The sequence below is a fragment of the Vipera ursinii genome (assembly GCF_947247035.1).
Source record: "Vipera ursinii genome assembly, chromosome: 6".
Lineage (NCBI taxonomy): Eukaryota > Metazoa > Chordata > Lepidosauria > Squamata > Viperidae > Vipera > Vipera ursinii.
In genome coordinates this window covers 5,365,124-5,393,097 of record NC_139515.1, presented here as the reverse complement: position 1 = coordinate 5,393,097, position 27,974 = coordinate 5,365,124, and the positions used below count along the sequence as shown (strand labels likewise).

At 43.1% G+C, this 27,974-nt stretch overlaps 1 protein-coding gene across 3 annotated transcripts in view; it reads right to left on the bottom strand.

Moving 5' to 3' along the window:
• Nucleotides 1-247: 247 nt before the first annotated feature.
• PHTF2 (putative homeodomain transcription factor 2) overlaps nt 248-27,974 on the bottom strand; it is a 70,028-nt gene continuing 42,301 nt past the window's right edge. For all 3 annotated transcript variants that reach the window (XM_083366272.1, XM_083366273.1, XM_083366274.1), the window contains 14 exons: nt 23,730-23,799; nt 22,174-22,332; nt 20,675-20,840; nt 19,644-19,808; nt 18,119-18,317; nt 16,063-16,221; nt 15,275-15,493; nt 13,821-13,949; nt 11,650-11,922; nt 8,593-8,724; nt 6,023-6,109; nt 3,610-3,765; nt 2,010-2,105; nt 248-694 (listed from right to left, as the gene is read on the bottom strand). In XM_083366272.1, coding sequence (XP_083222398.1) covers nt 545-694; nt 2,010-2,105; nt 3,610-3,765; nt 6,023-6,109; nt 8,593-8,724; nt 11,650-11,922; nt 13,821-13,949; nt 15,275-15,493; nt 16,063-16,221; nt 18,119-18,317; nt 19,644-19,808; nt 20,675-20,840; nt 22,174-22,332; nt 23,730-23,799 — 2,160 coding nt within the window. In that variant the 3' untranslated portion in view covers nt 248-544. The remainder of the gene's footprint in view (nt 695-2,009; nt 2,106-3,609; nt 3,766-6,022; nt 6,110-8,592; nt 8,725-11,649; nt 11,923-13,820; nt 13,950-15,274; nt 15,494-16,062; nt 16,222-18,118; nt 18,318-19,643; nt 19,809-20,674; nt 20,841-22,173; nt 22,333-23,729; nt 23,800-27,974) is intronic.

The window sequence follows — 27,974 nt, the reverse complement described above, 5'->3', positions numbered from 1 at the left end:
CATGTTCTTTTTTTCATTGTTTTCATTTTAACGAGTTCTATTATTTTACTCCTTTCATTTTCCTTTTTAATATTGTAAGCCACCTAGAGAAGCTCTAAGGCAGGGGTCTTCAAACTTGGCCCTTTTATGACTTGTGGACTTCAACTCCCAGAATTCCTCAGCCAGCGTGCCTTGCTGAGGAAATCTGGGAGTTGAAGTCCACAAGTCATAAAAGGGCCAAGTTTGAAGACCCCTGCTCTAAGGCGTGGTAGGCAGCAAATAAAATTAACAAATCAATCAATTAAAAAAAATATGCCAGGGATCTATGTGTCCAGACATTAACACCAATATTTAGGACTGAAATGAAAGAAATTTCACCACAGAAATGCGATGGTTGCCGACATATTGTCGTATAGTTCAGAAAAGAACAGATGCTAATGACAGAAACAAATCAATGCTTTTTTAAAATAACAGGCACTTTTCAACATTTATAAATGAAATCACAGTTAACGTTTTTTTTTTTAAAAAAAAATAAAAAAAAATCCGCAAAAGTCAAAGATTAAATTCAGGACGAAATTGGAAAAGTTACCTTTAGGTTAAATCCAAGCAGGTCACTGATTACGCCCGAAACAGCAGACAGAATAACAACTTGTGTTATATTGTAGAGTAGAGGATTCATTGTTAATCCATATAACCTGAAGGGACTGTCCAATTCCTGGGAAGATGAAATATATTTTACGTCATCTAAATGGGAGAAATATTAAGTCATCTACATGGAGGAAATGCAGCTAGTCCTCTACTTACAATGGTTCATTTAGTGACCATTCAAAGTTACAACGGCATTGGAAAAAATGACCGTTTCTTCGCATGACCGTTGCAACATTCCCCCCCCCATGGTCCCGTGATCAAAATTCGGATGTAATACCACAGTTTTGATTTATTAAAGGGGATATTGTATTATTGCTGGTTTAATACGATGGGAAATAGATAACTTTTAGGAAAGAGAACAAGATTATATTCAAATAGATAAAATGTCTATTCTGGATATTATATTTTGTTATGAAGTGAGAGATAAGGGAAATCTTGGTTACCCAAAGTCTGGAAATTATAAACATCAAAGGTTAAATTGGAATATTGATGAGAAATCAAAAATTGGGTAAAAATTAACAACAGGATATGGATTGTTTATGAAGACGGAATGTAATTAAGATATGTATAAGCCAAAAAATTATTGATAAATGTAATGATGATGTTTTTATTGAGTTGATATAATTAGAACTGCACTAGCTTGAATACGAAACGGTGAATGTTAAGGGGAAAAAAAGAAGAAATATCTGATGTTGTAACCAGAGATTTGCACTAAAGATTTTGTTATCGAACTATTGATTAGCCCAGTCGCCACGCTGCTTTTCAAATACTCAAATGGAAAATTGCAAAATTAATAAAATATTATTTTTTTTAAAAAAAAATTCAGACGCTTGGCAACTGACTGGTATTTATGACGGTTGCAGTGTCCTGGGGTCACGTGATCCCCTTTGGTGACCTCCTGACAAGGAAAGTCAGTGGGGGAACTGCAGTGATCCACTTAACAACCGTGTCAAGCGTAAAATGGGGCAGAATTCACTTAACAGCTGCCTTGCTTAGCAATGGAAAATTTTGGGCCCCACTGCCTTAAGTCAAGGACTACTTATAATTACAGGTGGCTATTAAATTCACTTAACTGTCTTGCTTAGCAATGGAAAATTTGGGCGAGAATTACCAGTACTGTTTAAATATTCTTTTTCACTGATCATTACGGATTTTAATTTTTGCTAAGGTACACTTGGGCACCTTCTGCAGCAAAAAGGGCAGAATTTAAGGTGTTTAAAGAAAAAAATAAAAATCAATAAATCCGAATTGGCAGAAGACAAATGGCAAATTATCGGGGCGGGGGGGGGGGGAAATGAAAATCACAGCCTCCAAGGGAACCATACTGAGCAAAGCTGGCGTGTTTATAGAAACCAAAATCATTTCCACATTTTAATTCTTACCTTTAATAACTTGGTGGCAAGTTTTAAGACGTTGTTTACCAATGTCAGCTCTTCCTTCTTGTTCGGTTTCTTTTCCATTTTCAAGTACAAGTTGATCTAAGCCACGGCGGAGAAACAGGTGTTACTTAAACTGAACCATCATCTCAAGTAGCGTATTTTTTTTTAAACACGTGATGGTGTTTATTTTTCATTATCATGGCTTTAAAACGTTTATTTGTATAAACAATCCGCAAGTCTCTCTTTAGCCAAGGAAATCTCAGGGCCGTGTATAAATGACGAACCAAATTAAATTAACATTTAAGTGCAGACAGACCTGTCAACTTTTTTCTTTTTTTAACAAAGAATAGTAAAATGGTTAAACAAAAGACAATGAGCTGACGTGCTTAATAAATGTTTTAAAGCCTTGGGTGCTTATAAAGGTAAAGGTAAAGGTTCCCCCGCACATGCGTGCTAGTCATTTCCGACTCTAGGGGCCGGTGCTCATCTCCGTTTCAAAGCCGAAGAGGACGCTTGTCCGAGGACGTCTCCGTGGTCATGTGGCCGGCATGACTAGACGCCAAAGGTGCACGAAACGCTGTTACCTTCCCACCGTAGTGGTCCCTATTTTTCTACTTGCATTTTTACGTGCTTTCGAACTGCTAGGTTGGCAGGAGCTGGGACGAGTAACAGGCGCTACGCAGCACTCGGGATTCGACCGGCCAAACTGCCGACCATCTGATCGACAAGCTCAGCGTCCTAACCCACTGAGCCACCGCATGCTTATAAGATACTACTATTTCCAAGGGAAAGCATTTCAAGGGCAGAGCATCAAAACTACAATATTCGCTCCCAAGGACTTTCTTGGTTTTTCCCTTGAAGATGTTTCGCTTCTCACCCAAGAAGCTTCTTCAGTTCAGCCTGAGTGATGGAGAATGGGAGGATTTATATTCCTTGCAGTCATCTGGTCATTAGTACTCTTTCTGAGAGTTATGGAGTCCACTTGGGAGTTTATCTGTGTCCTCAGGGTCACCTGAGTGGTGCAAATGGACATGTGGAGCCTTCTGGGAACTGCTGAAAGGACCGTGTCGTAAACAGGAGATGGGTGATGTTGTATCCCTACCCCTCGGTTGAGAGAGGGCTGTTCAATTTTAACCTGGATGGACTCTTTGTCCATTTTTTTTTCAAACCATTCTCCACGATTATTGCAAACAATACTAAAAATGAATCTAAACGCTTAAGAACTGATGTTAAGAGATCGACCGGAGAATCAAGAAAAATATATCTAAAAGGAACAGTACTGAATGTTACCCAAGGTCAAACGTTCCACAAATATATGATTTTTATCAGCTAAACCTGAATGGTGTAAAAAAAATATCCACTTTAAAAAGAGTCTCAGCCTGAACTCTCTGAGATTATTCTGGTTCCTATTTTTAAAATACGGCATTCGTTATTTAACACCTCAGATTTGAGGTCGCCTGACTCTGTCGTGCTTCTGAGCAGCTTTCAGATAAAAATTCTTTTTTTTAAAAAAAAGCAGAATATATCCAGAGAAAAGAATAATAAATTGTAACACGATGCTTTGAGGGAAATCTTTTCCGTCAACGCCAGAAAATTTCCTTACCTGTTCCGTAAGTAAAATTGATGTATTGCTGTATTTCTTGCTTGTTTCGGACCCAAGTGTTACAAATCTCAAAAGAAAGAGTGTTAATGAAATGCACCAGATCACTAGTTCCCAATTATAATGGCAATCCAGGAAGACTGCATGGACGTGAAGCAGCTGAAATAAGGCAAAAAAAAAACACAAAAAAAACCAGAGGGGTTAATTCTCCCTAAGCACTGGAGGATCTTTCAAAAAAATTAAATTCACGAGTAATCGACTTCAGTTGCAATCTTAATAACAGGGGTCTTCAAACTTGGCCCTTTATATGACTTGTCGACTTCAACTCCCAGAATGCCTCAGCCGGCGAGGAATTCTGGGAGTTGAAGTCCACAAGTCATAAAAGGGCCACGTATGAAGAGCCCTGGTCTGGATCCAAGCCTGCTGTTTCATCAAAATGGCCGACTGAGGAATTCTGGGAGTTGAAGTCCACAAGTCATAAAAGGGCCACATTTGAAGAGCCCTGGTCTGGATCTAAGCCTGCCGTTTCATCAAAATGGCCGACTGAGGAATTCTGGGAGTTGAAGTCCACAAGTCATAAAAGGGCCACATTTGAAGACCCCTGCTTTATAAAATGCTCACTTTCCTGAGGGACAGATCTGTTCAACGTTAATGTAATATACATTTCTGAGTAGACACGCATACGGCTCTATTAGCCGAAGTAAAGGAATTACAACTTCTTTCCTCTGTGCAAGTTTTTAAAAAATGGGCTAGGCCAGGGGTAGGTAACCTCGGCTCTTTTATGACTCATGGACTTCAACTCCCAGAATTCCTGAGTAGCTGACTCAGGAATTCTGGGAGTTGAAGTCCATGAGTCATAAAAGAGCCGAGGTTGCCTACCCCTGGGCTAGGCAAATCACCCTGGCCTTTGGACCAGTGCCATCTCTTGTGGTATGCTACCAAGTGGAAAAGTTCAGCTGTGTTTATAGTTAAGGGGAAAAAATAGTCATAAATTGATATATCGATGCTAGTTAAGATTCCTTCCTGTCCCTTGATTAGCCACTGACAAAGTCTCTTTTGCATACTTCTTTGTGGTAATGATCCACACAAAGCAAACGACATTCTAAGGCCCGTTATCTAGATCAGGGTTGCTCAACCTTGTCACCTTGCAGATCTGTGGACTTCAAATCCCAGAATTCACCCGAGAAGAGCAACTAAGATGATTAAGGGCCTGGAGACTAAAACATATGAAGAACGGTTGCAGGAACTGGGTTTGGCTAGTCCAGAGAAAGGAAGGACTAAGAGGGAGATGATAGGAGCCTTCCAGCATTTGAGGGGCTGCCACAAAGAGGGGGGGGGTCAACTTTTCCAAAGCACTAGAGGGGAGGACAAGAAACAACGGATGGAAACTAATCAAGGAGAGAAGCTATCTGGAATTAAGGAGAAACTTCCTGACAGTGGGGACAATTAACCAGTGGAACGGCTTGCCTCCAGAACCTGTGGGTGCTTCATCACTGGAGGTTTTTAAGACAAGACTGGGTATCCACTTGTCTGAAATGGTATAGGGTCTCCTATACCACTGAGCAAGGGGTTGGACTAGAAGACCTCCAAGGTCCCTTCCAGCTCTTGTCTGTTGTGATTCAGCGTCAGCCTGTGGTTTCGGCAGCTGAGTCGGACAATTCTGAAGAGGAGGAGGAGAAGGGGTTTGGAGAGCCTTTGGTTGCAGAGGAAAGTTCTGATGCACCGCAGAGCTCTCAGCCAGGCCCCTCCCGTCTTGTTCCTCCTCAGACCCAGCTGTGTGAGCCTGAAAGACTGGAAGAAGACGATCCACAGCTGGCTCTGTTCAGGGACGCTCGAAGCAGGAGGCAGACTAGCAGAAGTGAACAAAGAAAAGCAATGAGGCACCTCGGGAGAAGGCAAAGAGAAGCCACGCCTTGAGACTGCTGTTTAAAAGGGGAATGTGTGGGAGGTGCTGATTGCTGAAGGCAACCGTTTGAAGAGCTTCTGATATAGTCTCAGTCTGTATTTGTTTAACTCTGTTTTGAACTGTTTCGTTTAGTTTTTGCAAATAAATTTGGTTGGCTTAATTCCAGCCTATTGAATATAAAAAAGGGGTTGTCCCTGACATTCCAACAGGGCCGGTCGTAGGCTGGAACAGAACACTGTCCTGATTGATTGAGTAAATCAATCCACTCAATCAATCAGGACAGTGTTCTGTTCCAGACTACGACCGGCCCTGTTGGAATGACAAGGCTGAAAAATAACTGATCCAGCTAAAGACATTTGCTGTTGGATCGACCTCTACTTTTGCTTCCGGGTTACGGATGCATTTGACCTCTGAAGTCCATCTGAAGAGGCATGCTGGAACGTTTCTAACTAAGCTGCGCAATGGCGATATTTTGACATGAAGGACATCGGTTCCCATCAGGTTCCTTACCTGCGCGCAGCAGATAAATACAACAGAAATAGTCAACAAGAAAGCAGAGGAAACTATGACATCCACTGAACGCTGAGGTCCTCTTCGCTGGAAATAAAAACAAAAAAGTGAACGGAACGCACGAATGAACCATCACACAAGCTGGTCTCATATTTATATACAGCAATGTGGCAACTTGTGCAAATAAAATATTGCATGCATATGTATATGTATATGTATATGCATATGCATATGCATATGTATATATACGTGTGTGTAATGTATGTATATGTATATGTGTGTGTATATAGGTGTGTGTATAATACAATAACAAATATCTTTAGTACAAGTCTCAAGCTGCTACATTAACTTTTTCCTCTCTTTTCACCTTAGTATTTACCACCTCCTGTTTAAACTAGTACAATTCTTATTAAATCAATTGAATAAAAATAACTTTGTCAAATTTGTCAATAATTTTTAGCTTGTACATATCCTTATTGTTTTAACATTCACTCTTTATGGACAATCAATGTCCTAATTGGTTTCTCCCAATTTTTAATTTCCCATTAATATTTAACTTAACATTTAATATTTATAGTTTCCAAGTTTTAAATAACCAAAGTTCCCATTATCACCATACATCAGAAAGTCTAATATTCAGAATACACATCGTATCTATTTAAATATATTCTATTTCTCTCCAAAATATTGCATTATTTGCTGTACGGTTCAGCGCATCAGTTCTTAAAAAAGGAATTATTTACAATGAATGGGAAGAAATGCTAGGGATAGCTCTAAAGATATAGAAAAAACTGGATCACAGTGTAGGTCAGGGGTAGGCAACCTTGGCTCTTTTATGTCTCGTGGACTTCACCTCCCAGAATTCCTGAGCCAGCATGGGTCAGCATGGAAACCTCTCCCTTTCCCCTCAGCGTGGCTGCCTCAGGAATTCTGGGAGTTGAAGTCCACAAGTCATAAAGCGGCCTAGGCCTAGGCCAGGGGTAGGCAACCTTGGCTCTTTTATGACTCATGGACTTCAACTCCCAGAATTCCTGAGCCAGCATGGCTCAGCTTGGAAACCTCTCCCTTTCCCCTCAGCGTGGCTGGCTCAGGGATTCTGGGAGTTGAAGTCCATGAGTCATAAAAGGTTGCCTACCCCTGGAGTGTAGGCAGTCCTCAAATTAGGAGCACAACGGAGCCCAAAATTTAAGCTCACACAGTTATTGAGTTTTGCCCCATTTTGCGACCTTTCCTGCCGCAGCTGATAAGACGAATCCCTGCAGCTGTTAAATTAGTAACACAATTGTTAAGTGAACCTGGCTTTTCGACATTGACTTTGCTCCTTAGAAGATGACAAAAGGCAGTCACATGTTCCCGCGACATTGCGACCGTCATAAATAGAAGCCAGTTGCCAAGCGTCTGAATTTTGATCACCTGATCATGGGGATGCTGCAACAACAGTTTTGTGAAAAATGGCCGTAGTCATTCTTTTCAGTGCCGTTGTTAACTTTTGAACAATTGTAAGGTGAGGACTACTTGCAGCATTATAGACTTCAACTATGTGAAAGCAAGCAACACGAGGGAAAAAATGAAAATCAAGTAAAGCAAACGTGTGCCTTTAATCAAGGAGTAACGGTAGCCTTGCTTTCCGATTATTATGATCATTTGGAAAAAGACCACGTGATCACGTGTAGATCCTTTGAGGGTTAGTCTCTTCAGATAGACCTCAGGAAACAAGACTACAGGTGATCCTTGACTTATGAGGGCTTTCAATTGAGCCCAAAACGTCTGTTGCTATGTGAAACATTTGCAAAGCGAGTTACTTCTTGTCCGGCCTTCAGGTGCTTTGGAGAATAGCTTGACTCCCTCTTCTTTGGGGCAACCCCTGAGATATTGGAAGACTGCTATCCTGTCACCCCTCGTCCTTCTCTTCATTGAACTAGAGACATACCCAATTCCAGCAGCCGTTCCTTATATGTTTTAGCTTTCAGTCCCCCGATCATCTTTGTCGCTCTACTCTGTCTGATCAGCACGAACGGCAAGATGAAGAAAGAAACGGGATCTACTGCGGTCCTGGCTGATCTTCTCTTCTTTCTTGACCTCCTGATTTGTTTGTGCCATCCTGAGAAATATGGGCCTTTAATTCTATACTGTGTGCGGTGTAGGTATATATAGCTATATAGCATGTGCATACGTGTGTCATGTTTGTGCGCGGGTAGATATATACTTTCTTTGGAGAGCAGGCAACAGAATTTCATTTTTCATGTGTGCCGGTGAGTTCACAGTAAAAAAAACAACAGAAAATGACAATGAAGGTTATCTTAATGTTACAATCTTAAAAGCAAGGGGAGAGTTTAAGCCCATCGCGTGAATAGCACCTACAGCAGGGGTAGGCAACCTCGGCTCTTTTATGACTCATGGACTTCAACTCCCAGAATTCCTGAGTCAGCGCTCTTTTATGACTCATGGATTGAGTCAGGAATTCTGGGAGTTGAAGTCCATGAGTCATAAAAGAGCCGAGGTTGCCTACCCCTGACCTACGGCATTAAATAGAAATAATAAGAAATAAATAAAATAGATTGCCAACAAACCTTTAGATAGGAGCGAAGGGAAAGCCACATTTTAATATTCTGCACTTTTTTCAGTCGGAAGTGCGGGACTTCTGACTTCCGAGCTCTCCTGGCAGACGTTAAATGACCGAACAGTTTGGCAAAAAGCAGTCTCTGCAAAAAAGAAAAGGTTTTGAAACATGGAACAAATCGCGGTCTTCGTTGGGTCCCTCTCCATTTGGAGCAATTAAAGGGCGGTTTGAATTGCCCTCTTTGAATTGCAAAGGAGTAACAGCGCTCCGTGCGCCTTTGGCGTCTAGTCATGCCGGCCACATGACCACGGAGACGTCCTCGGACAAGCGCTGGCTATTCGGTTTTGAAACGGAGATGAGCACCGGCCCCTGGAGTCGGAAACGACTAGCATGCATGTGCGGGGGAACCTTTACCTTTACCTTACCTGAATTGCCAGCTGACTGCATTGCCTCTGTGCTGTGCCCTGGGTCACCACGAGGCTGGCGCGAGGCTCACGCAAATGGGGCAGTGAGCCTCTGCGATGCGTCATGCCAGTGGGGCCCCCAGCGCCTGTGACGCTTGCACAAGTGAGGCCCGAGCGCCTGTGACACTCGAGTGTGGCTGTGTGCATGTGTGCGCATGCGCATGGGCCAGCCAGCCATTCACACGAGCCAGTTGCACGGGACCGGTAGTGGGCTGCGGCCCACAAGGTTGGAGACCCCTGGTTTAGAGTATTACGGTTGTGTATTTCTTTATTAGGTCCCCAATATTAGGAATCTCCCAAGACATCAAAAGATGCACAAAGGATCTGCTTGTGGTAAGATGTATCCTACAATACCGCATGAGCCTGATTTGCAAGACCGGATTACTGACATGTGTAACCAATATTTAAATTAATTGTTTTGGGGTTTTTGTGGTTTTTTTGTTTTGTTTTTTGCAAAGGAGCAAAGGAAGATGACTGTCACTAATTAGATTCGTTTTCGGAAATGTTTTCTTTATGATACAATTTTCTAAGTGTACTTTTTTCTTTCATTACATTGTTTACGCTGCCAGTGGGATTATGTTAGATGTGCAATAATAATAGTCATAGCCAATTAAAATGTGGATATTTTCAGGAATTCTATTTTTAGTGACTAAGCCATGCTAGAAAAAATGTTTTTAAGGACAGAGTACATATTTCTGGCATAAAAAAATAATAAAATAGCATTAGACGTAAACCGTTTCATCTTGTCCCCTCGAGACACTGCTATAGGGCATTGCACGCCAAAAGAACTAGACACAAAGATAGTTTTTCTCCTGTGCCATCACTTTGCTAAACACCTAAATTACACAGTACTGTCTTAGGCATAAAGATATTTACCCATGTAGAAAGGCTGTATTGCTATTATCCCTGTCACCTTTCTCTCATCTTTCCTACTATCTTCCCCTATCAGTTTCTTACGATTTATCGCTTATTGTTTATGTCTTATGATTAAGGATTGAAACTATGATTAATGATCTATGACTTTGTGGTTTATACGTACGCTGAGAGCTTAGGCACCGGAGACAAATTCAAATGTGTATAACCACACCTGGCCAAATTCAGAATATGAGATGTGTTTGAATAAATAGAATATATCTATTATTCTAAATGGAATAAAGAATATTCTATTCTGTTATAACCAAGGCATGAAAAAGCAGAGATCGTAGGCATGTCTATGGAGATGCTCAGTCTATCCAGGTCCCAAAGGTGTTTGTTTTTTCAAGAGGCAACTGGACTTCCTTGTTTTTCTTTGAAGACCTTATGCTTCTCATCCAAGAAGCTTCTTCGGCTCTGACTGGATGGTGGGGAATGGAAGGATTTATACTCCTTGAAGACAGCTGGTCATTTGTATTCTTTCAGAGAGTTGCTGATGACACTTGGAGGTGTTTACCTGTGTCCTCAGGGTCACCTGAGTGATGCAAATGAACGTGGAGTCTTCGTGGAACTGCTGATTGTATTGTAGAGATAGATGATGTCATATCCCCCCACTCTCTGTTGAGAGAGGGCTATTCAGTTTTGACATAGGACGAGATTCAGCCGTCCATCTGCATTTAAAGGACAAAGACCACTCTTTTGAAGACCGCAACTTCCACATTTTGGACAGAGAAGACTGCCAGTTTGAAAAAGGGGGTCAAAGAGGCCATCTAGGTCAAAAACCTCCCAGTGGCCTCAATGACTCTCTACAAGAATGCAAAGGACCAGCCATCTGCAAGGAGTATAAATAAATCTTTCCACACCCCACCTGTTGTGATTCAGTGTCAGCCTGTGCTCCCAGCAGCTGAGTCTGAGGAATCTGAGGAGGAGGAGGAGGAAGAGGAGGAGGAGGAGAAGGGGTTTGGAGAGCCTTCGGTGTCAGCAGGAGGCTCTGATGCACTGCAGGACTCTTAGCCTGGCCCCTCCAGTCATGTTCCTCATGAGGCTCAGCTGTGTGAGGAGGAGGTGTCGGACTCAGAGGAGTCACAGCTGAATCTGTTCAGAGACGCTAGAAGCAGAAGGCAATCCAGCAGAGCAGAGCAGAGAAAATGAATGAGGCAACTCAGTGAGAGGAGGAGAAGGCATTGAGAAGCCACGCCTTGGGACTGATAATAAAAGGGGAAGGTGTGGGCAGGGCTGGTTGCTGAAGGCAACCGTTCGGAGACATTCAAAGAGAATCCTGGTCTGTTCTTGCTAATCTGTTTGACTGTTGTTTGTTGACTCTTCTTTGATGTTTCGAATCATTTATTGAAGAAAATATTCTGCTGCTTTTTTCTTTGAAAGACTTTTATCATTTTGGAACTGTAAATAAATTTGGGTTGGGTTTTTCCCCAGCCTATTAATTTGTCAAAAGGAAAAAGGGGTTGTCCCTGTCGCACAAACAGGGCCCATCGTAGGCTGGAACAGAACACCACCATTCTGTCAGAGCTGAAGCAGCTTCTCGGATGAGAAGCGAAAGGTCTTCAAAGAAAGAAAAAAAACAAGACGCTCCAGTTGCCTCCACCACTTTGGGATGAGATCATGGACAAATACGTCAATTCTTTTCCCCAAAAAAGAAGACTTTGAGAGAGAGGTGTGGGGCAAAGGCCTACCTGCTTGTAAGTTCTCTCAGCCACGCATAAAAGGAAGAAAAAAATCCAGACGAGGGAAACGCGAACTATAAAGCACACAAGAACCATGGCTATCACCATGATGTTTCCATTTGAGCCAAAGGCAATGGCATAGAGCTCAGTAGCCGTGTGCGTGGCCAAATGTTCCAGGTCTTTTTCTTGTGACAGTCTAAATACAAAAGGTGTTAGTCCTAGGATTAAGGAGACCACATTTCCAAAAATCTGATAGCCGATGCCTGGAACGTAGCTGTTCACCTAAAAGAGAGGAAACAAAGCAAAGATGACGGGGTGCGTTTTTGATAAAATCGCGTTCCGTGGAGCGGTTTACGGTGCATCGAAAGGAAGTCTGAATTCAGCTCAATGGAAGTGTAAAATCTAATCCCATCCCAAACCCATCCCCGTGGTGGTGCAGTGGTTAGAATGCAGCGCTGCAAGTTAACTCACCGCCCACTGCCAGGAGTTCGATCCTGACTGGCTCAAGGTTGACTCAGCCTTCCCTCCTTCCGAGGTCGGTAAAATGAGGAGCCAGATTGTTTGGGGGCAAGAGGCCGACTCTGTAAACCGCTTAGAGAGGGCCGTAAAGCTCCGTGAAGCGGTATATAAGTCTAAGTGATATCGCTATGCTTTCCTTTCCTCTTTCCCTTTTTCCTTGACTCTTTCCTTTTTTCCTTTCCTTTCCTCTTTCCCTTCCTTTCCTCTTTCCCTTTTTCCTTTCCTTTCCTTTCCCTACTTCCTTTCCTCTTTCCCTTTTACTTTCCTCTTTCCCTTTCCACTTTCCCTTTTTCCTTTCCTCTTTCCCTTTTTCCTTTCCTTTCCTCATTCTTTTTCCTTTCCTTTCCTTTCCTCTTCCTTTCCTCTTTCCCTTTCCCTTTTTTGCTTTCCTTTCCTCTTTCCCTTTTTCCTCTTTCCTTTCCCCTTCCTTTCCTCTTTCCCTTCCTTTCCTCTTTCCCTTTTTCCTTTCCTTTCCCTACTTCCTTTCCTCTTTCCCTTTTCCTTTCCACTTTCCCTTTTTCCTTTCCTTTCCTCTTTCCCTTTTTCCTTTCCTTTCCTCTTTCCCTTCCTTTCCTCTTTCCCTTTTTCCTTTCCTTTCCTCTTTCCCTTCCTTTCCTCTTTCCCTTTTTCCTTTCCTTTCCTTACTTCCTTTCCTCTTTCCCTTTTCCTTTCCTCTTTCCCTTTTCCTTTCCACTTTCCCTTTTTCCTTTCCTCTTTCCCTCTTTCCTTTCCTTTCCTCTTTCCCTTTTTCCTTTCCTTTCCTTTCCCTACTTCCTTTCCTCTTTCCATTTTCCTTTCCTCTTTCCGTTTTCCTTTCCACTTTCCCTTTTTCCTTTCCACTTTCCCTTTTTCCTTTCCTTTCCTCATTCTTTTTCCTTTCCTTTCCTTTCCTTTCTTCCTTTCCTCTTCCCTTTCCCTTTTTTGCTTTCCTTTCCTCTTTCCCTTTTTCCTCTTTCCTTTCCCTTTCCTTTCCTCTTTCCCTTCCTTTCCTCTTTCCCTTTTTCCTTTCCTTTCCCTACTTCCTTTCCTCTTTCCATTTTCCTTTCCTCTTTCCCTTTTCCTTTCCACTTTCCCTTTTTCCTTTCCTCTTTCCCTTTTTCCTTTCCTTTCCTCATTCTTTTGCCTTTCCTTTCCTTTCTTCCTTTCCCTTTTTCCTCTTTCCTTTCCCCCTTTCCTTTCCTTTCCTTTTTCCCTTTTTCCTTTTCATTTCCTCTTTCCCCTTCTTTTCCTTTTCCCTTTCCTCTTTCCCTTTTTCTTTTCCTCTTTCCTCTTTCCCCTTTTCCTATCCAATCCTATCCTATCCTATCCTCATTAAGTTCTACAGAATCTTCAGAGTGGGGATGTAAGCTCAATCCTCCAGGCCAAAAGTATCTTAAAAGTTTAAATCATGGCACCTGGACCAAAGTTCATTAAAACTGAGAAGTTTCATTACTCATCTAAGTAACTTCTTCAGTCAAAATGAACATTTTGGGTTAGGCACAGAGTCTTCATTCACATATTGCATTTCCTTTCGGGGGAGAAACCCCCAGCAAGCATTTTAGCAGGGGTTCCGACGACTCTAAAACGACGTAAGGAATCAGCCAACAATCTATACACGTCGATGAGCCTTTCAACCCTCCTATTTCATCGGGGCAAATCTCAGAAGCTTAAAAGAGACTCACTCTGTTCATGATCATGCCGCTGATCTCCAGAACGGACATGTCAGCCTTTTTGCAGTCGTTCCCTTCCCACACAATGGCGCTGACTTTCTCTAACCCGGGATTAGAGCTGTGGAACCAGGGCAAATGACTCTGCCAAAAATAAACAGAAAAATGGCACAGAAGGTTCCGTAAACACATAATAACGATAATAACAAAAATCATATTGTCAATAGCAGGTGAGTTGTCAAGCAAACATTATAGCTTCGGACAGATTTGGCCAGCTCCATATAAATATAAAATGTAAATCTAAAATCTAAGTATAAATATAAATATAAATATAAATATAAATATAAATATAAATAATATAAATATAAATCTAAAAACTTGGTTTTTAACTTTTGTATTTTTGGTTTTTAATTACCCTGTAAACTGCCCTGAGTCCTCCGGGAAAGGGCGGTATATAAATGTAATAAAATAAATAAAATAAATAAATAAATAATATAATATAATGCTGAAACTCTAGAACAGGGGTCTTCAAAGTTGGCTCTTTTATGACTTGTGGACTTCCAGAATTCCTCAGCCAGCGTGCCAGGTTGAGGAATTCTGGGTGGGGTCTTCAAACCTGGCCCTTTTATGACTTGTGGACTTCAACTCCCAGAATTCTTCAGCCAGCGTGCCTGGCTGAGGAATTCTGGGAGTTGAAGTCCACAAGTCATGAAAGGGCCAAGTTTGAAGACCCCTGCTCTAGAAAGAGTACAGAGAAGAGCAACAAAGATGATTAGTGGACCGGAGGCCAAAACATATGAAGAACGGTTGCAGGAATTGGGTTTGTCTCGTCTAGTGAAAAGAAGGACCAGGGGCGACATGATAGCAGTCTTCCAACAGTATTTTTTAGATCACGTGAAGTGTTAGTACCGCTTTACAATGCCTCGGGAAGGCCACACATGCAATACTGCATCCAGTTTTGATCACCACGATGTAAAAAAGATGTTGAGACTCTAGAGAGAGTGCAGAGAAGGGCAACAAGGATGATCAGGGGACTGGAGGCTAAAGCATATAAAGAAGGGTTGCTGGAATTGGGTATGTCCAGTTTAATGAAGAGAAGGCCGAGGGGGGACATGATAGCAGTCTTCCAATGTCTCAGGAGGTGCCCCAAAGAAGAGGGAGTCAAGCTATTTTCCAAAGCGCCCGAAGGCAGGACAAGAAGCAACGGATGGAAACTGATCAAGGAGAGAAGCAACCTAGAACTAAGGAGAAATTTCCCGACAGTGAAAACAATCAACTAGTGGAATGACTTGCTTCCAGCACCTTATGGGTGCTGCAACACTAGCGGGTTTTATTTTTTAGAAGAGACTGGACAACCATTTGTCTGAAATGGTATAGGGTCTCCTGCCTGAGCAGAGGGTTGGACTAGAAGACCTCCGAGGCCCCTTCCACTTCTGTTATTCTGTTGCATTATTTATTCTTCGACTAACCGGATGAAAGGGGTCGTCCCTGTACTCTTTCTTCATGCAGGAGTTGACCTGAGAATTCTCCACGTCGGTCTCGCTGCTACAGGATGAGCGGCACTCGGCGCAGTGCAAGAAATCCTCCCACAGCACATCTTCCGTCTCCGACTCTGGCCTGGCGCTCTCCGAATCTTGCCTGGAGCTTGAACATCGCGAACTGCAGCTCGTCCCCGATTTGGGGACATCCTGAAGGATACAGGAAGAACCACAGGATGCTATTCCACTGTCAGGCACAAGCAGCAAGGCCAACCCAGGCAGAGTTCAAGCTACGTACTTTATTACGCTCAGCCTACAATACAGGAATCTCCCCGGACTGGCAGCCTACGCCTGGGAACAATTAAATAAGGTTCCAAGGAACTTAGGTAAGGTCAGCCCTAGCCCTTTTGTGATTGTGTGGGGGATTCCAGGCTAGGTTTACACTTGATCCCTCCTCCCTGCCGGGCTGGGCATGTAGCAATAGCAGTGAGACTTATATACCACTTCTCAAGTGTTTTTACAGCCCTCTCTAAGCGGTTTACAGAGTCAGCCTGTTGCCCCCACCAATCTGGGTCCTCATTTCACCGAGCTCAGAAGGATGGAAGGCTGCTGAGTCAACCTTGAGCCGGTCAGGATCGAACTGCTGGCAGTGAGCAGTGAATTAGCCTGCAATATTATATCCTCGTCACTGCCCCACCACAGCTCTTATGTCTCCCAAGACTATGTGTGAATTTGATGTCCTTAAAAGCTTGCTCAGCAGCAGTGCAAAGTGTTGTTACCTCTACGGGATAATGTTTCTTGTAGTGATGAGATTTCTTGCTCCGAAACGCACAATCACTGGAAGCACGTTCAGCATTCCGTCGTAAAGGATAGCCAGTTTCCGGGCCCTCCTCACTAGAAACTTCATCAGATATATTTGTCATTGTTCGGTGACTGTCCTAAACCAAAGAAGAACGTACTACCAATAAAAGGCACATCTTTGATCTCGTACACTTTTAATATACAATTCTAGCCCAACCCCTTTATTCCCACCTGTAGCGCCTACTCATCAGTTGCCATCAACTGTGACGCTCTTTATCTGCCATTTTTAGACTCAGGATGCTAATAGTAAGTCATAAAATCGTCTTAAGTTATTTTTAAAAAGTAGGAAGGGAAAAAAATAATAAAAGCAGAATATCCTCCCTCCCCCCCCCCCCCGCCGTTTTATTTTATTTTAGTTAGTTTTCACATTTCTGAACCACCTATCTCCCCCCAAAAGGGACTTTGGGTGTGGACCTTAAACCATTAAAACTATAAAACAGTACTATAGGCAAAAGTTAAAAAATTTAAAAGGAGGGGGCAGGTGTGAAAGATCAGGCCCACACGTGAAGGTCCAGTTAGACTGATTAACAGCAATATTCTCAACAAGCAACTAGCACCTGCTTAGAGTTAAACAAGGATCCACAGAATTCAAGGATTTAGTACACTTGTGGCTACATAAGGATTCTAGGCTGATTCCTCTTTTGACTCCACCCCCAGTTTTTCCACTCCTTCTTACAGCCAGCTATTAAAATTAGTTAAAAGGCGAAGGGAGGGCTCTCAGGGCACTAACCAACCCCATGGCTCTGAGCTCCCCATTGCATGGGAAACTGTGATGTTTCTCTGTATGATTTGTGGGGGGAGGGGGTATATGCATAATGGTATTTTTTGAGACCTGTATGGAACAAAATTTCATTTTAATATATGCTAAGTGACAATAAAGTTCTAATTCTATTCCTATTCTATTCTATTCTATTCTATTCTATTCTATTCTATTCTATTCTATTCTATTCTTTTCCATTCTCTATTCTATTCCATTCTCTATTCTATTCTAATTCCATTCCATTCCATTCTCTATTCTATTCTATTCTATTCTATTCTATTCCGTATTTTATTATTCTATTCTACTCTATTCCGTATTTTATTATTCTATTCTATTCTATTCTATTCTATTCTATTCTATTCTATTCTTGTATTCTATTCCATTCCATTCCATTCCATTCCATTCCATTCCATTCCATTCTATTCTATTCTATTCTATTCTATTCTATTCTATTCTATTCTATTCTATTCTATTCTATTCTATTCTATTCTTTTCCATTATTATTCTATTCTATTCTATTCTATTCTATTCTATTCTATTCTATTCTATTCTATTCTATTCTATTCTATTCTATTCTATTCTAATTCTATTCTATTCTATTCCGTATTTTATTATTCTATTCTATTCTATTATTCTATTCTATTCTATTCTATTCTATTCTATTCTATTCTATTCTATTCTATTCTATTCTATTCTATTCTATTCTTTTCCATTATTATTCTATTCTATTCTATTCTATTCTATTCTATTCTATTCTATTCTATTCTATTCTAATTCTATTCTATTCTATTCCGTATTTTATTATTCTATTCTATTCTATTCTATTCTATTCTATTCTATTCTATTCTATTCTATTCTATTCTATTCTATTCTATTCTATTCTATTCTATTCTATTCCATATTTTATTATTCTATTCTGTTCTGTTCTGTTCTGTTCTGTTCCGTTCCATTCCATTCCAACCATGTTTTGACTCCTTTTGGAAGGCCAGGAGAGTGGGGGTCCGTTTCACCTTGAGGGGGAGGGGGGGGAGAGAGAATATTCCAGAAGGCTGGAGCAATGGCAGAAGGCTCTCTTCCTAGACCCTGTTCTTTTCTGTTTCTTTTGCATCCTAACTTTCTTCCCTTCCCTAATTTATTTATCTACCCGACGGAGAGCCCACCCACCTCGTTCACAGAGAGAGTCTAACACCATGAGCACAAAATAAAGGACTCACTTTATGATTTGAAGTGTTGTATGTACTTCGGGCAGCTCCGACATTCCAGCCGGGCTCTTCTGCCCGGATGACCTGAGGGAGAGGATCCTGGACTTGCAAAGCCTCTTCATGGCTTCTCCCTGTCCTTTTTCCCTCAAGGGAGACGTACCCATTGTCGGTTTCTGTGGATTTGTCTATGGAGTTCTTCGCTTTCTTTGCTCTAGAGGCAAACCAAACACGCGAAATGATTATTGTTTAGCTGGAGACTTCTTCCTGATCCCGTTTCCCAAACTGATTTAAGGCAAAGGAGGGGGGGGGGGAAACAAACAGGCAAAAATAGAATTCTTAGGAGATAAGCTGATCATACGTTTTAACTTACAAACTATTACAAATTAATTATTGATTTAGGATCTGTAAACCTACCTGTAGAAGTGAGAGAGGTGGTTTGGAGGCAATAATTACTTTAGGCCTGAATTTGCCTACACAGACACAGGAAATCTTTAATCCAGGGGTCTTCAAACCTGGCCCTTTTATGACTTGTGGACTTCAACTCCCAGAATTCCTCAGCCAGCGTGCCTAGAACTCACAGTCACCTGCTGATTGGCCCAAAGTTACCCAGCCAGCGTTTGTGCCTCAGACGGGACTAGAACTCACAGTCACCGGGTGACTGGCCCAATGTCACCCAGCTGGCTTTCATGACTAAGGCGGGACTAGAATTCAGTGTCTCCTGGTGATTGGCCCAAAGTTACCCAGCCAGCTTTTGTGCCTCAGGCAGGACTAGAACTCACAGCCTCCTGGTGACTGGCCCAATGTCACCCAGCTGGCTTTTGTGCCTCAGGCAGGACTAGAACTCACAGTCTCCTGGTGATTGGCCCAAAGTTACCCAGTCAGCTTTTGTGCTTCAGGCGGGACTCGAACTCACAGTCACCTGGTGATGGGCCTAAAGTCACCAACTGGCTTTCGTGGCTAAGGCAAAACTAGAACTCACCCTCTCCTGGTGACTGGACCCAAGTCACCCAGCTGGCTTTCATGGCTAAAGCGGGACTAGAACTCAGTCACCTGGTGATGGGCCCAAAGTCACCAACTGGCTTTCGTGGCTAAGGCAAAACTAGAACTCACCCTCTCCTGGTGACTGGGCCAGTCATGGCTAAGGCGGGGCAGGAACTCACAGTCTCCTGCTTCCTAGCCAGGTGCCTTAACCACTATATCAACTGTTTTATCTTGCTTGTCGGAATTAAAGGAGATTTCCCGGAAGGTGAAAAAAGTAGGAAGGCCTTTCCTAATTTAACAGGAAGTCCACCAGAGCCAAGTAAGAAACTCGGCTTGAAAAATGATTAGCAGATTTAGAGCAGAATCTAATTTTTTTTCCCCATGGACTTTGGGCCTCTGCTACCTCAGTTTTCTCCTCCTGGTTTCCAGTGTTGGCATACGCGAAAGGGTGGAAAACAAAGTCGCAGGTGCTCAAAACCTTTTCACAGGATTAGGATGGAGAAAGGGAACAGTGCCCCTTTTAAGATGAACCAAGGCCTGAATGAAATATACCCACCCTGACAAAAAGGAAGTGGCATGCCAGAGTTCCTTGAAGACAGAGCAAAGACTGTAGGAGCTGCTGGTGCCGTAACTCTGGACGGTCCCTTCCTGGGTGTTATCGGTCGTGCTTGAGCCATCCCCTTCACGATGCACTTCCAAGTGGGCTGCTTTCCTTAATTTCCTTCATCGGAAGAAATTGAAAATGGGAGACAGTTTGGTAAAAGTAATTCACGAGCACCTGTTCTGTTCCAGCCTGCAACCGGCCCTGTTGGTGTGTCAGGGACAACCCCTTTTTCCTTTTTAACAGTCAATAGGCTGGAAAAACCCAACCCAAATTTATTTACAGTTCAAACCAAAAAGCAACAGAATATTTCCTTCAATAAATGATTCCAAATATCAAACAAGAGTCAACAAACAAGAGTTAAAACAGATTAGCAAGAACAGACCAGGATTCCCTTAGAATGTCTCCAAACGGTTGCCTTCAGCAACCAGCCCCGCCCGCACCTTCCCCTTTTATTATCTGTCCCAAGGCGTGGCTTCTCACTGCCTTCTCCTCCTCTCACTGAGTTGCCTCATTGATTTTCTCTGCTCTGCTCTGCTGGATTGCCTTCTGCTTCTAGCGTCTTTGAACAGATTCATCTGTGACTCCTCTGAGTCCGACACCGCGTACTCACGCAGCTGAGCCTCATGAGGAGCATGACTGGAGGGGCCAGGCTGAGGGTCCTGCAGTGCATCAGAGCCTCCCTCTGACACCAAAGGCTCTCCAAACCCCTCCTCCTCCTCCTCCTCAGATTCCTCGGACTCAGCTGCTGGGAGCACAGGCTGACGCTGAATCACAACAGCACCAAACTACGGACAGAGTTATCCGTCAACGTACTGAAAAGCTGAAACGGCTTTGTTAATTTAAACGCAACGAATGACATTGTCATTTCATTTCGGTAAAGGCCACAAAGAATCAGGACCACGCGTTAAAAGTTCCAGTTGAGCTGATTTATTGCTCAAGCCTATGCACCTGAAACTTTAATAGTCACACCACCCCAAAAATACCTCCTCCTTCTCCCTCCGGTGTTTGCGGATGACTTGGGGGTCCTTGTGGAGACAATCTGGCAGTGCACAGTTCCCAGAAGCAGCATGAGCCATGCTGGGCCGATGACTTCCGTCAGAGGTATGTGGTGTGGGCTCTCTATTGTAAAGAAGAGTATGACTGCAGCCACTGTTGGAAAGAAAGAAAGAGGATGCAAGTGGCGAAGCAATTCATGGCTACACCAGAGAATAGGAGCTCATTAATCAGAAGATCACGATCCACAGAAAACCTTCCCACTTGCTCCTATCCCCGGGCGGAGGGGATCTAAACAGGCATGTCAGTCTTCCGCTGAAATCAAGGTATCTAACCATTCTTAATTTGGCTGGAGGCCATTCTCTAAATAAAGTGAAAACCCCTTTAAAATACACACACACAAACACACACACACACACACACACACACACACGCAGTACGGCAGAACTTGTTACCTATCCGGTATCTCACCCTATATATAAATACAGTTCTTTTTCCACAGCTAAAATGTTCAGGAGAGCTCATTTCAGAACGTGTATTTTAAAAATAACATTAAGTGGGATTGCAGCTGCACACACAAAAGTGTGTATAGTCAAGGCCACGGTTTTCCCAGTTGCAATGTATGGCTGTGAAAGTTGGACCATAAGAAAGGCTGAGCGCCAAAGAATTGAAGGCTTTGAACTCTGGTGCTGGAGAAGACTCCTGCGAGTTCCTTGGACTGCAAGGCGATCAAACCGGTCAGTCCTAGAGGAGATCAACCCTGACTGCTCTTTAGAAGGCCAGATCCTGAAATTGAAACTCAAAGACTTTGGCCACCTAATGAGAAGGAAGGACTCGAGAAGAAGGGGACGACAGAGAATGAGGTGGCTGGATGGAGTCGCTGAAGCAAGAGGCGTGAGCCTAAAGGGACTCCAGAAGATGGTAGAGGACAGGAAGGCCTGGAGGAACGTTGTACATGGAGTCGCGATGGGTCGGAAACAACTTCGCAACTAACAACAACAACAGCTGCACACCAGTAAAACTGCCTTTTGCAATTGACCGATAAGGATAGTGTCAATTCCAGTGGTGTTCAGATGTTTGCATCCAAAGCGCCTATTATTATCGGTGCCACCTTTGCTTTGCTTTTGCCACAATTGTTCTATTTCTGTGTTTTTTTTCTATTTTGTTATTTTCTCCAGTTCTTTCTCTTTTAACCTGCTGTCTCTAGCAGTGTCCACTATCTTCCACTTTCTTGTCAACAATCGTGAAATCTGGGCTGTTGCATTATTATTACCCTGTCAAGTTTCTTTTTTACACCCGTTAGCGTTCTAAACGTTGTCATTCCCTTATTACGCTTTAAGACAAAGGCATTTTAAATATGTTATTTTAGTGTTATTCAACTACTGGGACACGTGTTTCTCCAAAGACTAGAACTGGAAGCTAGGGCTGTTGTTGTTGTTGTTTTTTAAACCCAGGCACCTCTTAGGCAGAAGATCTCGTCCATAAGTACCTTGAAGAAGATAAAGGAAAAGGAGCCACAGAAATATAACTTTGGAGGTCACTTGTAGCCACCAGTTGAAGAAAAAGGGAAAGAAAACAACTCTGACAATTCCCTTTCGAGTCAAGGATGTCCAGGGACTCTCCGGTTTCGCTTTTGCAAAGGCTGATCCTAAAGAGAAGCAAAATCAATGACTTTTATTGATTTTCAACATAATCGCTTTAACATTTGGTAAAGAGTGTGTTCTCTGGGTTAGTATTTAAATAACAATCAATGACAGTTAATTTTTATAATTCTATCGTCCGTATATAATGGCTTTGCATGATTTTCTCTTCTTCCAATAATATTCTCCTCTGCCAACCTTAAATCAATATAAAGGTAAAGGTAAAGGTTCCCCCGCACATGCGTGCTAGTCGTTTCCGACTCTAGGGGCCGGTGCTCATCTCCGTTTCAAAGCCGAAGAGCCAGCGCTTCTCCGAGGACGTCTCTGTGGTCATGTGGCCGCCATGACTAGACGCCAAAGGCGCACGGAACGCTGTTACCTTCCCACCGTAGTGGTCCCTATTTTTCTACTTGCATTTTTAGGTGCTTTCGAACTGCTAGGTTGGCAGAAGCTGGGACGAGTAACAGGCGCTCACTCTGTTACATGGCACTCGGGATTCGACCCGCCAAACTGCTGACCTTCTGATCGCCAAGCTCAGTGTCCTAACCCACTGAGCCACTGCGTCCTCACTAATGAATTAATATTAAATTAATATACAGTAGGTCTTATTATTTGAATACGTGACAATTGAATGTAGGCATTTTTCTCATGTTCCTGCAAATAAGAACCACACCAATATAAAGCTTCTTTTCCAGTTGCTTTGTCCTAGATCCTGTTTACACAATTCTGAACGGTTGTAAGTTGAGGACTACCTTTATATATAATATATATTTAGATATAAGATTTGCCCTTGATACCGATCCCAGCCTTTCTATCTAAGGGCAAGGAGGCCATTGTCAACCTGCTCACAATGGAGAAGAGTTCACTTTTCATCCACAAGGCTTCTTCTTCCTACGTCCCATGTTTTGTGGACCACGGGTAGTCCGTTTAGCGTCCGTTCAAAGTTACGACGGCACTGAAAAAAGTGACTGATGACCCCTTTCTTCTTTGTGGCAGCCCCTCAAATAGTGGAAGACTGCTATCATGTCCCCCCCCCACACACACACACAGTCCTTCTTTTCTCTAGACCAGGGGTAGGCAACCTCGGCTCTTTTATGACTCATGGACTTCAACTCCCAGAATTCCTGAGTCAGCTGACTCAGGAATTCTGGGAGTTGAAGTCCATGAGTCATAAAAGAGCCGAGGTTGCCTACCCCTGCTCTAGACTAGCCAAACCCAATTCCTGCAACCATTCTTCATACGTTTTTGTCTCCGGGTACTTTAATCATCCGAGTTGCTCGTCTTTGCACTTTTTTCTCCAAAGTCTCGACATCTTTTTTTGCAACATGCAAAAAAAAAATGATAAAATGGAGCTAACACCTTATTGAATAAAATGAGATCTCCGGTTGAGGAGATCAAGTCTTACCTCTGACAAGGTCCACGTCGATGAGATCGGGCTTCACGTGCCCAGTTTTTTTTGGCTTGTTTCTCAAACCCTACAAGAGGCATAAAATGCGTTATTTCACTACGTTGGAAGTGGAATACGGGTCAGCCCTGAACTGCAGCCTGAAATCTATCTGGTGGAAGGCTGCAGTGTAAAAAGGGTTCAGATCTGTATATTATTATTATTATTATTATTATTATTATTATTATTATTATTATTATTATTATTATTATTATTATTATTATTATTTTAATTTGTATACCGCCCTTCTCCCGAAGGACTCAGGGCGGTGAACAGGGCAATACATATTAAAAGACAAAATACAAAAATTAAAAAAGATTAAACAAGGTGCCCACAAATAAGTTAAAACACATTAAAAGCAGGTTAAAACACATTAATAAAACCCAACCCCATCCCATCAGGCCAGGCCAGCTTGTTCGAACAGATAAGTCTTTAGATCGCGCCGGAAGAAGCGGAGGTCAGGCGCCATCCGGAGCTCAACCGGAAGATGGTTCCATAAATCCGGCGCGCCCACAGAGAACGCCCTCCCCCTGGGGGCCACCAGTCCTCCTCCCTGAGGAGGCCCTCTCTGTGGGAGCGCACTGGGCGGAGGGAAGTTGATGCCAGCCGCAGGTGCTCCCCAAGGTATTCCGGACCCATGCCATGTAGGGCTTTGTAGGTCATTACCAACACCTTGAATCTCACCCGGAAGACAACTGGAAGCCAATGCAGCTCGCGGAGCAGAGGTGTAACATGGGAGTGTCGGGAAACTCCCAACACAACTCTCGCGGCTACATTCTGTACCAGTTGGAGCCTCCGAGTGGTCCTCAAGGGCAGCCCCATCTAGAGAGCGTTGCAGTAGTCTAAACGAGAGGTCACGAGCGCATGAGTGACCGTACGCAGGGCATCCTGGTCTAGATAGGGTCGCAACTGATGCACCAGGCGAACCTGGGTGAAGGCCCCCCTAGTCACAGCTACTATATGGTCTTCTAAAGAAAGCTGTGAGTCTAGGAGGACTCCCAAGTTGCGAGCCCTATATGGCCACAGTTAGGAAACTTAGCATGCTGGTTGTTGTTGTTTTTAATTATTATTATTATTATTATTATTATTATTATTATTATTATTATTATTATTATTATTATTATTATTATTATTATTATTATTTTGATAAATAACTCCAGGCAATGAAGGGACATTTAAGAGAAACTCTAACATAACCCCATTAGAATGTTAGGAGGATATCTGCCTAGCTTAATGTCTTTTAGTTCAGGTACCGCAGTGACCAAAGCAGCTAATATAGGAAATTTAATTTACTACCATCAGGTCTCCCCAGTGCCAAAACCCTTCAAAATATTAAGGGAGACTGAAGTAGATACTCAATCTTACCCAAACATTAGCCCAAATCCCCCATTCTCACCACCAATGAGATTTACAGCTTTGGGAAGAAGCCATTTTGGTTTTTAGTCGCTTAACAGCAAGACCCTGGTGAAGTGCCTGCCTTTTCTGCTTCGCGTGAGAAAAGCCCATCTTCCTTCCCCCGTCCTGACCACTTTCTACGGAGGGATGATCGAGAGCATCCTGTCATACGTCATCACAGTCTGGTTTGGAAGCATCCCTGCTTCGGACAGGAAGGCAATGCAGAGTGATGAGGACAGCTGAAAAGATCATTGGCAGTTTCCTCCCTTCCATCCAGGACTTAGCACACAAGCATTGCTTGAGCAGGGTCCGCAAGATTGTCTGGGACACGACTCATCCTCTTCACGACATGTTTTTCCTTGTTACCTTCTGGGAGGAGGGGGCTCCGTGGTATCCGAAGAAAAACCTCCAGATTCAGCCACAGTTATGTTCCATACAGTGTCAACCTTGTGAACGCTAAAGCTTCCTCTTTCCGTAATGTATTCAAGATGGTCAGGGATTAATATTTATGGGTTATTTCTATGAAAGGGTGAAGGTTTAGACATATGTTGTATATCGCCTGCTTAAATGTGTATTGTGGATGTGTACACTTTCGAGAGCAAGCAACTGCATTTCATTTTTTATGAGCGCCAATGTGCTCACAGTAAAAAAAAATGACAAGAAAGGTTATCTTATCTTATCTATGTTGTTTCCACAGGCTTCTTTTAGAGGGCTGTTCTTTGCCCTCCCTCCCCACAAAAAAAATTATCAGAATTTTTTTCTCTGAAATATGATTCCAATTAGCTTGTTATTATCAAACAAATATATATGGCTGTCCAACTTACACATAGTGACTTCGAGCGGTTTAGGACATTAAAAGGTCACAAAATAAACACACACACACACACACACACACACACACCGGGAATTACAACGCAACCAAACCAGCCACTTGATTGGTTCCTTATCAACCTGTAGAAAGGGCTGTAAAGCAGGGCTTTTCAACCAGTGGTACGGGTACCACCTGTGGTACGTTGGCACCTGGCAGGTGGTACGCGACCATCCTAGAAAAGTGGTAGTAGGGGAGGGGAATGAGCTGAACCGGTGGCAGCACCGCACAAGCCTGAGCGAGAGACGGCTGGAGCTGCAGGGCTTTCAGGGATCAGTGGAAGCGCCAGGATCAGTGCTTCTTCGGGGCTGTCAGGGCTCAACGGAAGCATCAGGATCAGTGCCAGGCTCCAGCTGGAGCTCGGTGCTGATCCTGGCACTTCTGCTAAGTCCAGAAAAAGCGCCAATCAGCTGGAATGTTGCAGCATCTCCAGGGTCTTCTGATTTACATTCAGATGCTTGGCAACCGATTCATATTTATAATGGTCACAGTGTCTCAGGGTCATGTGAAGTGACCGAAACCTGCTGCAACCACCCAGCACGGGGGGGGGGGGGGAATAAAAACCAAACACCCCTCACCCCACCCCCACTGCCAATCCTCAACAGAAATGCTCACAACAACGAAAACCTCGGACAGGAGGAAGAGCGCCGCCGGGCGGGCAGGCAGGTGTCTTGCTCGGCTGTGGCTTGGGGGGCACTTTTTTCAGTGCCATTGTAACTTTGAATAGTGACTAAGCGAACTGTTGTAAGTCGAGGACTACCTGTACATCACTTTTTTTCCTTTTTTTGTCATCAAGTTTTTGACACCTTGCTAGGTGACTGGTGGTCCTCGGATGTTGCCATATCCTAAAAGTGGTACAATGGGTGAAAAAGTTGAAAAGCCCTGCTGTAAAGCACTGTGGAGAGGTATAGAAGTCTAAGTGCTATTGCAATGGCTACTTTTGAAGTCTGCCCTAGCTCGTCTCTGGTCTTTGACTCTAATGAACTTGAACTATCCTGGCTCTTGATTTCTTGGCCCTGACAGCATGCAGGTAAGCAACAAACAATCAAGGAAGAGCAAGCAAATCCAAGTGGGAAGTAGCTACTTGCCAGGAGTAGCGGAGAGGCAGGCAACAGCTTACCAAAATGTCTCCGACCCTGTCAGGAAGGGACCCTTGTCTCAGGGTCTTCTGAAACAAGCCATTAAGCTTTCAAAAAGTCTTCTCATCCCACCCAAATCAGTACACCAAACCACTTTTTTAAAAAAATTGAATAAGCCGGGTATTCCATGGGGTGTGGTGAAAAACGTCAAGATGGCGGCCAGGATGGTGTGAACAATGCTCCGCCCCTTTTTAGATGCACCACATTTCTTTGTACGACTCTGTAATCCCTTCATTTGGGGACAACTGGATGGAGCTGAGCATTTGCTGGCTGGATGCCCTTCCTGATGCCTACATAGAGTTCACAGCAGATTTTTTTTTTTTTTGCGCCCTGAGAAAGAAAAATCTTGTCTGAAATGGTGTAGGGTTTCCTGCCTGAGCAGGGGGTTGGACTAGATGACCTCCAAGGTCCCTTCCAACTTTATTATTATTATAAAACTTTTATTCATAAAACGTGAAACTCAGTCAACGGAACGCTCAAATTGACTGGCACTAATGGTTGAAACGGGTTGCTGCCAGCATCCTAGCTATCAACCAGGTATCTCCTTAAAATGTAAGATGTTCCGAGTAGCACAGTTTTTTGTAGCTTTGCTGGAGTTACTGCAGAAAGCTGCAATTTCTTGATGTATTTTGCAAAGTTTTTGGACATAGTTCCCAGTGCCCCGATGACAATGGATATCACTGTTACACGTTTCATCCACAATCACGCAGTTTCGATGGCCAGGTCGCGGTATTTCATAATTTTTTCCAGTTCTTTTTCTTCGACTCTGGCATCTCCTGGTACAGCGATATCAATCAGCTGTAC